Genomic DNA, 15,614 nt, shown 5'->3' with positions numbered 1-15,614 from the left:
GCTTAGAGACAGTGTTTGACTTCGAAATCTGACTCTGCTTCTAAATTGACTAAATCTCATTACTCACATAATATGTGAACAGGGGCTTAACTTGCTGTGCTGAAGAAGGATGAGTTAAACAAGGTCTCAGTCAAGTTCAGCAACAGAAAATTCACATCCAGCCCTTGATTAGTACAATTGAAGTATAACTGTGGTCACATTTTGGGCCACAATCTTTGCACTACTTGCACATCTTCAAAAACAAATCTTGGTGTTCTCTTCACTCATCAAAATTGCATTAGGAGTAGCTGGTTTGGTTGACCCCAATTCCTTCAATAAGTTTTGCTAAATCCAAACGTCAAAAAATGAGCTTTTCTGATATTCAGAAGTAAAGATTTAAAATTTCAAAAGGTAATCATTTCAGAATTGTTAGCAAATGTAATTCTTCTAAGAGCTTTTTATACTTGTAACATTTATGGTACATCAATAAGGCAGCTTATTTAAAGAAGAAAGAAAGTATGGTACATATTCTACCTCATGAATGTTGTTGATCTATTCATATTGCAAAATGCCTTACAATAAAGGGTATCAACTCTACCAAGCACCAGACTCCTATGGCTGGCGTAATATACTACAGTATCCTGTTACAGGCATTCTTTGTAATTCTAGGAGGCAGAAAATAAAATTTGACACTCAAAAATAATAAGTTTAAGTAAATCATGCAGGAAAAATGTACATTTATGTCCAAGAAACGGTTAGATGCTGCCAGAACAATACAGCTACATTATGAATCTTTAATGATCTCTGAAAGTCATAATGGTCTGTCACTAATGCCCATTAATGATCTCTCTATACCGCGAGTATGGGCTTGATGTTTCTGGCCGGTACCTTAGAGAATACTTTAAATATGCCTTAAACTTTCTCTGATCTGCTCCCTGTGTATCTGCTCCAAATGTAGACTGCAATTGTCTGAGTAGGAGCAGCTTGTAAGGCAGCATGGCTTTGGGATTAAGAAAGTCTTATTCAGGTAAGATGTATTTAAGCAATATTTTTACAGGAAAAAAACAAAACAAAACCAGGAGATATTTCCTGGCAACTAGTTCTCTGTAGAAATGATAAACTATATAAAGAAATTAAAGCTTAATAATTACTAATACTAAGAATGTGGTTGTTCTTTGACTTAATAAATTTTCTTTGGTAGCTCTAAAAATATACTATTTAAGAAGTAGAAGGAAAGTGTTATTGTTAATTCTGACTGATTGGAAATGTAAATATATGGAATATGCTGCTGAACTGGTAAATTTATCCTGTTTGAATATTTCAAATCTTGCACAGGTTGATTTTATGGCCTTTTAAACATCCGTGTCACATATTTAGTTAATTTTATACCCAAGCTTTTTGTTGGATATAAAACTTGCTTTAAACAAAAAACAATTATTCCAGTTCTGTTCTAATTGCCTTTCATGAGGCTACTGTTCGTAACAGTAACTGAAGACAATCTTGTTATGGTGTTAATAACTTGAAAACCTTTTTAATACAAAACCATCAGCATTTCTCTATTATTTTGCAAATGTTTTAGACAGAGGTTTATGATGGTACAATATATTCTTACTTAATCATGAAAATGTGTGTTCTTTGCATTTGGTATGTGAAATGCTCAGCTTACTGTAAGAACCAACGCCCTACAGCTACAAGAGAAAAACAAATCCAAGGACTCTTGGAAAAAGCCCAAATATCAAACAATAATCTGATAGTCAGTGTGTGCAGAGAGTTAGATATTAACTGTGAGAGTTAGCTATTAACTGTCTGGGTCATGTATCATTCTTTATTAGAAATAACTCAACATGATTAGTAAACAACTTTTATGACATTGCATGTGGCATCCATTTTTTTTCCTCTTCAAAATTAATATAGTAAATCTAAGTATAGTAAAGAGTAGAATGTAAAGCGAACTGTCTGCACTGTTTTTGACATGTTAAAAATGCATTTACTAAATATAGTCACTTAATAATCCATATTATTAACTAACAAATACCTTGCCATTTTGCAAAAAATGGTAAGTTTTTATAGCAGGATCGCCATGAAGATGAAACAGGTCTGAAATCATTGAAGTTTTTGCTGTAGGTTATCTTTTGGGGAGTATGTTGCCTAGCCACACTATACAAAAAAATGCTGACGGATGATTTTGGACCTTTATGTTTGATTATAAACCCGATGTAATGGCCTGGGGACTCGTTCCACGGAGGCAGAAGGCGGGCAGGGTGGAGGAGTGAGGCAGAATGAGGCCGAGGACTGGGCAATGTGGGACAGATCAGCACCGCGGACAGCGGCTCCTGCGCGTATCAGTACCGCGGACAGCGGCCGCCACCCCCGAGGTCGGTGTCCCCGGGGCCTCTCATGGTTGGCGGGTGCACCCGAGATGCACCGAGCTGCGGTTAAATATAAAAACAAAGTGTTAAATGCAAAATTGCAGTGTCTCGCCCTGCTTGCTGGAACCTTGGGCGTTCAGGTTCGCTGTTAATTACAGCCGGAGGCACCGTGTATGTTTGTTGTGATTAAATATCATCAGTGACCAAAACAAAACTGGAGAAGAAAGTGAATGACCTTGCTGGGGCAGTTACAAGAACTAACTCTAGGTGTCCCTCTTGTTTCTTGTTTTAATGGTAATTTTATACATCTGGGTTTTTTGACTGAAAGTACTGGAAATCTGTCCCATTTGTTTGGTTTGTAACTGTTTACAAATTAATGTTCTACAGCATACAGGAAATGCTGTATTTTGCTGAAAGCCTCCTGAAAGGACTTTACATCAGAACTTTTTAAGTAGGCTAAAATTTATGGCAATAATAGTTTAAAAATACAGTCACTGAGTAAGACATTTCATATATTACAGGGCTGGTGGAAGAAAAAAAAAATCAAAACAAAACCAAAACCACACCACAAACAGAAAGGGCTGAGGGGGGTGGAAATTTCTCTCAGGATTAACAGCTCTACACTGATTCCATGGTGTGTGTACATCTCAGTATTGTTGAAACATCTTGGTTTTGCTCATATTTACAAGTCAGGAAGAAAAAAGGCAGAAAAAAATGCCCGTACTTATGTGTCCTTATTATGAATGTAGAATCCATAATTGCAGAGGTTCGAGATGTCTAATTCCAGTTACAGTCCAGAGGAAATACAGATACCAGCAACTTCTGGGAGCCTTGTCTCTTCATCCAATCATATGAGCAGAACTGCTTGGGAATCCCTGCAGGCCTCACAGAGTACTGCAGAATTTCATGAATTCTGTGTGGCTACATGTTATATCTGTGCAGCTGTACATATAGGTGCCTTTTTACAATTAGACTCTCTAACCTCTCATAACTGCCCTATATAGGCAGTTAACCTTCGTTATGGTTGCATGGAATGGGCTGAGTGGAATCGATCAAACAATAACATTGAAAGATCAACCAGTTAGTTAACTTCTGACAATTCAGCCGGCTTAGTTCTGTGCCTTAGAATCAAATTCTGCTCCTTGTCCTTTCTTTCTCAGCAAAAGCTCCCAGGCCTTGGAATGTTGTGTTGTAGATGAAGCTAAACTAAGTTTATTTGTTTGCAAACAAGGTTAAGTTGACCTCAACTGAAGAATAAAGGTATCACGATACATTGTGGTTACTGCTCATTAGAAGCATGTTGTAATTTTTAATGAAACAAGGAAAAAAGATCCTGGCAGGAAGAGGTGGAAAATGTGAATGATAAACAAAGTGAAGAGGGTTAAAGAGAGAGGACAGAAATCTTGATGATATATCATCATCTGCTAAATATGGTGTCTCTCTCCTGTGAGTTTAGCTCAGCATGATTTAGCAATATGACAGGGAAGTTGCAAAGGCCATACATATGGACTGGGAATTTAATTCAAATAATGATATTATATTTATATCTACTTCTGCACCACTACTAGTTTTGCGGTTGTTTTAGGTAGAAATGCATCTACGGGTTGGACAGTTGTCCAGTCTCTCTACAAGCAAAAGTGTCGCTATTGTAGTTCAGCTTGACTTAACCGAGGAATAACAGTGCTCAGCTCGGCAGCTTCATATCTGTTTCTCTAATTGCTCAGCATTGTTTCTCCACATAGCAACAAAACCTTTCAGTGCTTTCCGATGAGGTCTGAGTCCCCATCAATGTACCAGCTACCTAATGCAAATACTGGTAGCAGCAGCAGATATTCTGCTATTAGCCTCCTTCTCTGAATTGACTTCTCTGAATTTCTTCTAATTTGCTTATGTAGAATTTGCATAAACAATTTTTCTAGTCTTCAGACCTATTTAAATGCAATACAGCAAATGCCAGCTCGTGGTTTTTGTTCCTGTTTTGCTAGCCAATGTTACTTGTGAGTGTTGCTTGCAAAAAGAGTGCATCTAATTTATACTAATGAATTCCTCTCTGTTTACATATGAAATGTTGTGTTTTTCACCTCAGCATGGCTTTAGATATCACCTTTGCTCTGCTCTTGCCAGCAGTAGCTCCTGCTAAGCCTGGAGTTGCCATGAGGCCAATTGCTGGAAGGTGTGTGTGTGGGAAGTGTGACTGTGCAACTACTTGGTCTGTTTTTATATTCACATGTATTACTGAGCACTGCCAGAAGCAAGACACTGGGCTACATGGACCTTCATTAAATGATTACTTAGTTTTGATGGTAGTAGATGTTATTTATTATAAAGGTGCATTAGGTAGATTACAGTCTTAATCACCCTGTAACGATAGTTTAATAAGGCAGAGGTGGTGTTTTCTTTCATGCATCTGTGAAAATAATCATGCTTTTTTGGATGGGAATGAATTGCCATCTGGAGGTGCCTTTCTCTCTTCTTTCGTGGTTGCAAAGACCAGATATTTTGTCAGATGAACTTAGATAAACTTAACTCTTACATCACTGAACTTAGGTCAGCTACGTCTTGTTACGTCACTATTAATATAATGATTATTACACGGTGAACTGAGATAGAATGCAGAAGTTTGGGCTCATGGCCCTTTTCCTAATCCTCAAGGTTATACCTTCCTTCTGGTTACTGAAACCAGTGTTACTGCTCAGGTAAACTGGTTCCAGTTCCATGACAATGAGTGGAGCAAGGCCCCACTTGCACATGTGCAGAAGCAGCAACCCAGTGCAGTGTCTAACTCCAGCTCCTGCAGAACCGTGCCTCCATCCAAGACATGGTAGTTTTTGCTCAAATCCCTTTCCTTTGTGGCCAGCTCTGTTCACATTCTCATTTGTTCTATGTGTACTCAGTTCCATGATCTCAGCAGTTAGGTAAAAGTCACAGAAAACCATTGCCAGGCTCTTCTGATCCTAGCCCAGGTAATTTTGTTTCACTGTTAGAAAACAGATGGGTCTTACATAATTAACATAGCAACAGGAAGTGGCAAACTTGGCATCTGTCACATGATAGCAGCAAATTGGGCTCTGTAGTTATGTGAAGTCAAGCAATGGGGCAGAACTTGGCTTCTGAGCAAAGCAAGGGCCATGGCTGTGAGAAGCTGATAGAAATCATGGGGTGCAAGTGGGAGGAGGAAAATTCTCAGAGGCTCCAACTCGGTGGAAACCCAGTGAGTCTGGTTTTGTCAAGCTCTTGACAGAGCATGAGCCATCAGATCTATGAAAAGGTGGAAAAAGATCCACTTGAGTCATGTGACAATCTCTAGGCAACTTGCTTTGGGTCTGTGAAGGACTATTTACAATGCTTCATCATGTGTAAAGTGGCCTTATGTTAGGTTTGACAGGGGCATATAGCCCACACTTCTCATGTGTTCCATGCTCAGATGTAAACATTTCAGAGATGATATGCTGTCATTTACACTGATGTTTCTGAGAGTCATCATGCTGAGAGGTGAATGAACAGATACTTCTGTGCATACTGATGTGGGAGGCCCCAGGGTATTTTTTGCTATGGCTTTGTGGTGGGCTGAAAGAAGTCGGTCGGTCACTGCTGCAAGTTCTTGGCTCAGGTTGGGCCCCTCGAGACACCAGAATAACCTGTTCCCAATTTGGGAGCCCGCAGAGCTGTGGGAGCTGATCTCTTCTGTTTGTTCTGTGACCTTTCCCAGCTGATTGGCACTGATCTTTTATGTACCGGATAGACCATCTTTTGTGGTTGACATTTTGGGATGACTGAATATGGATTAACCTAGGAAAAAGTATTTCCATTTTTCTGCCTTCAGACAATATCCTCCTTTTCCAAAAATGCCTGCACCACCAGGTTGGATCAAATCTAGTTTTGACCAAGGCTGTGCTGTAAAGCAGTTGGAATTCACAGCTGGGAAGGGGCAGAACTGGGATTTCTCTCATTCATTAGTATTTTCTCTGAGAATCTGAGAGGGAATTTGTGTTCTTGACGTGAGGTATTATGGCCATCCTGAATATTTAGCAGGGTGACATTTAGCAGTCCTGAATAAGAGGCCTAAATTCTTGTCAGAGTTAGTGAACCTTGTCCTAACAAACTTGTGCAGTTCTGATAAGAGAACAGGATTAAGATATGAGAACCTCCTGTAATGCATAATTATTTTTTAAATATCTTAGTAGTCTTAGTCAGATGACTCACGTGTTGAAGATAGAGATGTGTTTCTCTACTTCGCTGGATGGTTGCCAGTTTCGGCACATCCTGTCCTGTGCACCAGTTGTACTGGAGTCTCTTTCGGTGTTGGGATTCATCAGTCTGTACTCTGAGAAGACAAAAATCAACCAGCTGCCTAATCCCTTGAACAACGAGTGAGCTCTTATATAAAGTGGGTCCAGGTGACATGTCTACACTGGTGTCACAGGAATTTTTTTTTATGTGTGTTACTAAGCAGGGCCGTACAATGCACTTTTGCAAAGAACCATTGCAGAGATACACACAGGAACATCCGTGTCACTATTTACAAGTGCCCTTATGTTCTCAACATAAAAATACTTCTGTTTACAGCAACACAGCTCGAATAAAGGTCTGCAGCTGGTTATTGGAGCTGGTCTTTACTATTAAGGTTAATTTTAAAGTAGCCCAGTTGGTCTGTTGACTAAAATATCCTCAGATTTGAGCTCTTGGTCTGGAGCTGCCTGAAGGCCCAGTTCTTTCACTAATACCTTTTCCACCTCGCACTCAGAAATAAACCTCTGATTCTTAATTTGGCTCAGATCTAGAATAAAAGTAGGCTTTCAGGGGGTAGTGAGCTGGCACCCAGTCTCCGTCGTTCTGCAGCGCTTGTGTCCAGCTGCGGAGCTGGCTGCAGAGGAAAGGCTGAGTCATTTCCATGGGATGTTTCACGGAGGAGCTAAGTGATGCGGGGCTTGGGTCTGAACAGCTCTGTTTCCTGGTGAATAGTAATTCTGTTTACTTAGAAGAGGAAAAAATCACTGGGGGCCTCAATGCTGCTGTGTCATACCCGACTGGATGAAGTCTTGTTTATATCAACCTGAAAACAGAGAGAAGCAATTCTGGTGGCATTTTTCAGAAAAAAAATTATTTACTTTTGGGGAGTGTAAGCAGTGGAAATAGTCTACAGATTTGACTCCTGAAGCTTTTTTTATTAGGCATGTTACCCCAGCAAGAAGAAACAAGCCTTGGGAGGGACTCCTGACATCCCATGCCAGGCTGAATTTCTTTTGTCACACCAAAGCAGCTTCAGTCTTGTAAATGCAGAGGGCTGGTTTGGGGTTTACACTGGGCTGAGAGAGGTCTGGAGCTGGCTTCTGATTTTTTTTCTGGTCTTGATTTTCATGCAGCATTTGTTTTGCCCAACAACTTCCTGTTTATATTGGACCTACTACAAATCTTTTGGTACTTGTTTATAGGGGAAGAGGAAATAACCAAACATTCTGGTTAGCCTGAGGATGGGATATTTTGACTCAAGGTGCTCCAAAAAGTTCCTGCTTTATGGCAACGTGTCATGAGAATTAGTGTTTCTAGAGGGCACAGAGGAACTTGGGTCCCTGGGTGGGTCACACATGGGGCTCGTGTGCCCATCACCAGTGTACTTAAAGAGGCAGCCAGAAAGTGCCATCTCTCCTCCACCTATTCCTTTCTCTGACAGCAACGCTGCACCAATACACAGCTCTGTGCTCGATCACATCTGTCGACACTCATGTGCCGAAATAGCACAGGCTATCGGCAGCGGGGGGAAAGGGGTTCCTCTCTTCGCAGGCTGCAGCTGGCACCCAGCATGCTGCAAAGCCACTGCGGCTTGTCAGAACTTGCAGCTTGTGTCATGACAGTGAGGTCTGGAGCTGGTTTGTGATATTTTTTTCATCTGGCCTTGGTTTTTGTGCAGTGTTTGTTTTGCTCAGCAGCTACCTGTTTGTGTAGGACCTACTAGAAATCATTTGCATTTGCGATAGATTGTAGCTGAGGTTCTTGGAGACATGGTTTAGTGCCAGTGTTAGGTTAATAGTTGGACTCGATGATCTTGAGGGTCTCTTCCCACCAAAATGATTCTATGATTCAAACTCTTGGGAAACAGCTGTGATCTGGGACCTGCCACAGCACAAGTGGTTCAAGGAGAATGGAGGATAAAACCAGAAGTTTTGTACTTTCCTGTAGTTTGGTGGAACAGCCAGTGGTGCTTGCCTGTGGTTTGGGCCAATGCTGGGGGTTTGATGCCTTTTTTTGCAGGAGCCAGACAGCAAGGGCAACATGCTTTGTTTTGGTTGAAAACCGTGTTCTGTGTTAATCAAAGAACCAGTCCTGGTTTAGTGGATCATGGTACCAAATTGCAGGCTTTACTTTTGCCCAATCTAGGCAACTTCTGGAGGTTCAACTATGTTTTAATGATCTGAATTGTGGAAATAATCATCAGCATAAACTCAACAGATGGCTTGGAGGAAAAATATAGATCAAAAGCAGGTGAGATCTTTGTCTACTTCAAAGCAGTGGAATTGCTGCTGGGTCAGATCCCAGCTCCAGGTAGCTCATGGCCCTGTCTTTGGCAATAGCTGTACATGTCTGTCCCATGCTGATTTCATAAGAGGTGCTTAATTCTTGATTGAAATGGGGCTGGCAATTTACTCGTTAGCTTTAAGTGTTGCAGTAATCACACGCAAAGAAAGAGGATGTATGTTCAAGAAGTGTCTGGTTGCCTTCTACATTCAAAAAGTTATTGGAATGTTATTTTATTTTACCTTTTTAGCATGGTGGGGAGTGAACAGCTCTTGCTGTTCAAAGAAAATAAAGCTGTTCCTTGAGATTTTTATATCTGTAACACTGAAATAGTCCAAAGATTGGTTTTGTACCAAAGGCGTTTTCCCAACAAGATCTTGATTTTCATGTGCCATTTATAGTAAATGAAGACATGTTTGTAGGAGTACCGATAGATGGAGAGGTTGATCATGCAAAAAAAGCTGGAGGACTGTTTTTTGAAACTTAAATCTGATTATGCATATATGCTATTTTTATTCCTCTCTTTAGTTATCTGTCAAGGAACATTTGTGCAAATGAATTTTCTTTATGGATTTTAAGCATGCAAGCTGGAATGCTGGCAGAAAGATATCCTAAATACTGCTTTTATATACTGCTTTTTCCCAGAATTTTCAAGGTTAGCTGAATTCTGAGTTCTGGTTAGTCATTGTGAAAATGAAATGTCATCCGACCTATAGGACAGACCACAATGAGGCAGCTTCACTTTGATCTGAAGATCAAACACTGTTTTCCAAACTGGGAATACTTATGAAGTACTAGGCGAGTCTCAGGAAAAACAAGTCTCACTTGTGACTGTATTGGAAGTGGAAAGATAGCAAAACTCATAGTGCATTACTGGTGAGTTGAGTAGGATGAGTTATTACTAATAATATCCAACTGGCTGTCTCTTGGGTTGGATTTCACATGCCTTATGTGGACTGGCAGATGAGAGTAGTGGTGGAACTTGTGAATTACGGTTATTTTTACCATACTGTTTAAACACGAATAAGAAATTAGGAGTATTTATTTAATATGAATATGTGGATGCCATAAAATGCCTCATAAACAAAGGTGAGTGTGTGTATACACCTATACATGTATACATACATACTTCTTGCAGAAAAGAGGTATTGTGAATGGGTACGTAGGGCCGCCAAATGTCAGCTGTCAAGGTCTCGGTCTGTGATGATGGCACATGTAGTACTTTGTCAGACGTTGTCTTAAACATTGTGCATTGTGGCCATTTCTGTTATTAAGGCCTAGCCATGCATCATGTTTTATTGGGATAGGAGTACCCAGTTGGAAGAAACCAACCTGGACTGGTTGTGAGCTGTTTCTAGTCCAGGGAAGGACTGTAATGTTTGCAGAGGTATCGCAAACTGCTTTTGAATTGAGCTCTTTGGAGTGAAGATGCTAGGTAGTGTGATTTCCATTGCACTTGCCTGGGACTGGTGTTCAGCCCTGGAGATGGAGGACAGGACCATGTGGCTTTGCCAAGGGTTTGGGTAGGAGAGGAAGAAGGGGCAGAGATGCTGCAAAGCCTGGCTGGGGCTGATAGTGCATCAGAAATCTGGTGCTGTCACACTAACCCACCTGCATTGGTCCTGTCCTGATAACACCAGGGCACAGAGGATACAGCTCTCCAGCTCAGATGACTGACTGAAGCCTGTTGCCATCATCCCGTTGCCATCATGGTCCCTGCTGAGCTCAGATCCTGCAAGAAACCAGCCCACAGCCTCCCCCTCCCACTCACCGGACATCCCACCCTGCCTCTGTGCCTGCAAGTGGCTGCAAATCTGCACTGCCTCGGGGATAAATTCTTTCAATACTTGTTTGCCTTCAGGGTTGCAAATCTCTGTTTTGTTTCTAGCCTGAATTGGCTTTATTTTAGGCTCCAGCTGCTGAAAGCATGCTGAAGAGCAGGCGATGGGTTGCAAAGGGACCTCCTGTTTCCTATGTCCTGGGGCAAGGATGTGTGCAGGGTTCTGTGTCCCCTGTGCAGTGCATTCACCACAGTGCGGTACCAGGCTCTGACACAAGCATCATGGCACCGCTGCTTCTCCCTGCCCTGGTACCCCTGCAGCCTGCCCCCTATTTAGCCAGCTGTGAATAAACCCATCTGGCATGAGAGCCTGGCCTCAGGGGACAGGAGGACAAAAGGAAGAGGGAGAACATGGCAATGACAAGGAAATTGCTCTCTCTGAGGATTTTCTAGTCTCTGCTAGAAACTGAAGCTGAGAGCAGGTGTGGAGGGGGGACGAAAAGGTAAGAGAGGCAAAAAGCTTCCAATAAATCAGTGAGTCAGAGATGGGACCATCCTGTAAGGATGAGGCAAAGGCAGTGAGGGAGCTATGGCTGGAGCTCCCCTGCCTGCCTCCCCGCCTGCCTACCCGAACCACCTTCCTGCCACCAGCCAGGTGTCCTCCTCCGCTACCAAAACCCTGGTGCCAGCTATTTGCTCATCACGGTCACGTTTGTTTGGGTGTCTGCGTCTCCCCAGGAGGTGGCTCTGTCAAAAGCAGGTACCCACAGCCCATGGGGCTGGCAAGGGTGGGTAGCTGGGGTGCACCGGTTCCCGCTGCCCCCGCCCCGAGCCCCTGCCTCCTCACTGCTTGCAACCCGGCAGCCTCTCCGCAACTCTCTGCACAAAGAGCCACAAGGCAGGTCTCCCGCTCACTGCCTTGCCTGAAAGGAGGGAAGGAGGAGGAGGAAGAGGAGGAGGAGGAGGGGAGGGTGGTGATAAGGGGCTTGCTGCGTTGCCTCATTTCTGTATCCAGCGCACAGCTCGTGGGGTGTGTGCGAGTGCGTGCAGCCGCTGCTGGAGGACTCCTGCTGCTGCAGTCTCGGCGCTGAGCTGCCAGCGACCAGGCGTCAGGCGAGCTCTGGCTGTTTACCGACTGGTGAGAAGTGTTGCAATGCAAAAGCTGAACACGTCTGTGGAGGGGAGACTGCACTGGCAGCAGCACCTGTAAGGAGCAAAAGGGAAGAGGCATCCCAAGGCATTCGGCAGCCCACAGCCGAGGCTCCAGGCATTGGCACCTCTCCCAGTGTCTCCATCACTGCTTGCTTTGGATCTCTTCTTAAGGGAGAAGAGGAAAAAGGATCCAGAAAACCCCTGCAACAGGACAGCCCCTGCTGGATTCTAACAGGTGTTTGCTGGGATTTCAATGGGGAGGGGCTGGGTGGGGAGAAAAGTTAACTGGAGAAATAGGGGCTAGGAGAGATGCAATAATCTTGCACCAAGTGGATGTGCCATGTCTGCATGTGAATAGCGCGTCTGGAGAAGCTCAGAGGGATGTCTTGCAAGTGATCCTCTCCATCTCCGTAGAAACACTCACCTCTGCCTGCAAACTTTCCCCTGCCTGAAGTTGGGAGGAATAAAAAGCATCAGAAAATCAAAAGGGGAAGACCTCAGCGGACAAAAACGCTTGAGCTAAACTGTTGCATCTCAACCCGGGGCTCTGTTGCAAGTGTCCCGCCGGTGTCTCCTGGGCTCCCAACCCGACTGGCGGTGGGTCACATTGGCCAAGGAGCCCGGCAGCGTCCCCGCCATTGGGGACGGGCCGAGCAGCATGCTGGCTGCGGTGCCCGCGGCCAGCGAGCAAACCCCGTGTGCCTGAGCTGCCAGTGGTACCGGGGCGGTGGCGGCCATGGCTGCAGCCATTGCCAGCTCCCTGATCCGCCAGAAGAGACAAGCCAGGGAGCGGGAGAAATCCAATGCCTGTAAGTGTGTCAACAGCCCCAGCAAGAGCAAGGGAAGCTGCGACAAGAACAAGTTGAATGTGTTTTCCAGGGTCAAACTCTTTGGCTCCAAGAAAAGGCGAAGGCGGCGACCAGGTTGGCAAGAGTTATGTGTTTGGGGGGTTGGTTCGTTTAATTTGATGCGAACTGGGATGTGCATCAGGCGAGAGGAAAGGGGGACCAGTGTATCAGGGCTGGTAAAATGAACGTGCAGGTATTGTCCCTCCTGGCTTATATGATCTGATAGACGTGGGAACCCCATGGCAGTCCCTTCCCCTTTCACATTCACCTGGTTTATTTGGATAAGACACACCATTGCTGTCTGCCTCACTAGCACAGCCGTGCGCACCCGTGTACTCATAATTCAGTAGTCCATCTCTCTGTTACACATACACATATACAAACACATGTGATTTATTTGTGGGGGTGATGTTTGCAGAGGAAGTTCCCACACATACACCCCATTCAGCTGTATGTTAAATAACTTAGCAGTCTAGAGATCTGGTTTTGTCTCCCTACTTTGCAGAATGCCTGTGCCATGCTTTATTTGCTGATGGCAGACGAAGCTTTTTGCTTTCGCTGGTACCTTCCAGAGTTTTGCTTCAGCACTCTGTTCCTTTCTAGGAATCTCATCCTTGCAACTGCCCTGCAGACATGATGCTCTCTGTGTCAGAGGTGCAAAAGATCAGGCATGAAGACTCTGTGCCTGATCTAAGTGGGGTTTTTTGTACATGGGAGGAGCAAAACTCACTGGTAATGTTGCTATCGCTTTGCTGTGCTGAAACATTGATGCTGTTAGCCACTTAACCTGTCTGCATTTCTCAGCAGCCACAAAGGAAGTGCCTCGCTCCCAATTTGCAAACAACTTTGGGAGGTAGTATGGCTAAAAAGCCGAAGTGAGCATTGGATTGATTTCTTGTCAGAAAAGTTGGTAGCTAATAATTGTGCGTTTGTCAGTACTGTTATTAAACATCATTATTAGGAACTAATACATTTATGCAAACAACGGTAAGCTTTTGCCTTCAGCTCCTACTGAAGTACCATAGCAGACCTCCCTAATGTCTTTGATTGTAAACACAGGGAGTCTTATCCAGACATTGGCTGTTGGAAATGACACATCATATCTTCACAGTATGTTTACCTCTGAATTAAGTAAGTTATTATGGAGCGAGCTGCGGAGATGCATCACCTCCTGACAAGCATACTTGTGGGAAATTACTACAATGCAGATGTCATTGCGATTCAGTGGAAGTAGACCTTTTTTGCAATTACTCCTGGTGCACTACCTAGGTATCTTAAATGACAGACTTGACAGCAGATCCTGTTGCTTTATACTTTTCAGTCTAGAAAGATCTGAAGCCATGTGAGATATCTCGCTTTCTAACTGTGAATCTGAGGATGGTTATGAAAAAAAAGAAATCTATCCAAACTATGCGTTGTTTTGATCTTTCTTCTTCTAGCTGATGAGGTAATTACCTCAACCCTTATGGTAATATTTATTTTGCAGTTCCACACATTGCTGGATTTCAGGGTTCCCCCCTCCATTTTCCATATGTTCATTGAGTAGTTTATCACTTCGGATGCTCTGTGCTGCTTGGAGCAGCGAGGAATGAGGGTTTGTTTATTAGAGCTGCAGTAGTTCCTGTGCTAAACATTTGCTGCTATATATTTAGGCTCTCAACTGTCACTATGGCTCTTATTAGCGCTATCGTAGTAGTCCTCTTTTTCCTCTCTGTTTAAGAACTCACACCTTTTTACAAGACAGAATATGCTTTTTGCCAGCTTATTTCTAATCTTAAATAGGACTTAGCTCCTGAGGCCAAGCAGCACACTGTCAGAATTTGCATTCACTGGAAGTAGATTTTACTGTGCTACCTATGAAAGTGGCATTTAATCATTTTGACAATTGATTTCATAGACATAAATTTGATCTCAACCTAAATGAAAAGTGTTGCAAAGCTGGTTGCCCTGCTTTTGTTTTGGGTCTTTTTCACATCTCAGCCTTGAGAAGAAACCCGGAGGTTTGTTTTTAGCATCCTACTCGCTTGGAACGGCACATCAGGATTTCCCACATTAATCTCACTATTGTTTTTTTGCAGAGCCTCAGCTTAAAGGTATAGTAACAAAGCTATACAGCAGGCAAGGATACCACTTGCAGTTGCAAGCAGATGGAACAATTGATGGAACAAAAGAGGAGGACAGTAGTTATAGTAAGTGACATGAGCATAAATGGTGTGTTTGTGAATTGTGGTGTCTCATTCTTCCCATATAGGTCCGTGCAAAATTGTCCTGGGCTGAGTGAGTGAGTGGAAGCGGCATTAACGCTGCTCACAGCACAGAAGTCTGTCAGACTTACTGGGTCTGAGAGAAATGCAAATAAAAATCACTTATAAAAATAATGAACTAGAGGAGGTAATGATGACACATATGACAAACAAAGCAAATGTTATCTCCATGGTAATCTAGAGAAGTTCATTGCTGTCCTTTGGATTTTATTAGAGATTTTTTTTCAACAGAAAATTTGCTCGCCTACTCAGAGTGCCTGAAATAGAATAACGCTATCTCCACTCTTAAACAGGGGCTCATTCAAACAGAGCTATGTTATTTCACACAATGAGAGTTCATCCTCATGTTAAAGTTCATGTTTTCCTATTATTATTTTTTTTTACCACTTCTAAACTTAATTATACCTTCAGCTTTCAATGGATTTCTCTCAACTTTTCTGTGAAAAAGGTTTGGATGGTTTTGGTTTGGCTTTTGGTTTTTACAATTTTGAGAATTAATAGAAAACAGGAAAAGATTACTAGAGTGTAGATTAGATGTGTGTGAATAAAATGTTTAAGCATTTCATCTGTTTAGGTTAAACTACATTTCTGTTCTGAAAGGAGGAGTCAGGAGGAGCAAGGAGTTTGAGAAGGTATTTCAGGCCATTTAGACAACAAACTAGAAAACCAACAGGGAGACCTTTCTTTTTAATTATTAAAAAACTCCCAT

The 15,614-nt window shown here is 42.9% G+C and overlaps 1 protein-coding gene across 7 annotated transcripts in view; it reads left to right on the top strand.

The window, feature by feature from the left end:
- FGF13 (fibroblast growth factor 13) overlaps positions 1-15,614 on the top strand; it is a 312,624-nt gene that overhangs the window by 237,646 nt on the left and 59,364 nt on the right. For 5 of the 7 annotated variants that reach the window (XM_065643578.1, XM_065643579.1, XM_065643582.1 and 2 more), the window contains one exon: positions 14,720-14,830. The exons of 1 other annotated variant lie outside the window; for it this stretch is intronic. In XM_065643578.1, coding sequence (XP_065499650.1) covers positions 14,720-14,830 — 111 coding nt within the window. Of the gene's footprint in view, positions 1-12,131; positions 12,717-14,719; positions 14,831-15,614 lie in introns of those variants that run through there. One more of the 7 variants, XM_065643580.1, reaches the window with a different exon arrangement.

Source organism: Caloenas nicobarica, chromosome 12 (assembly GCF_036013445.1).
Source record: "Caloenas nicobarica isolate bCalNic1 chromosome 12, bCalNic1.hap1, whole genome shotgun sequence".
NCBI lineage: Eukaryota > Metazoa > Chordata > Aves > Columbiformes > Columbidae > Caloenas > Caloenas nicobarica.
The sequence above is the reverse complement of the archived record's forward strand: the minus strand, read 5'-3'. Positions and strand labels throughout refer to the sequence as shown.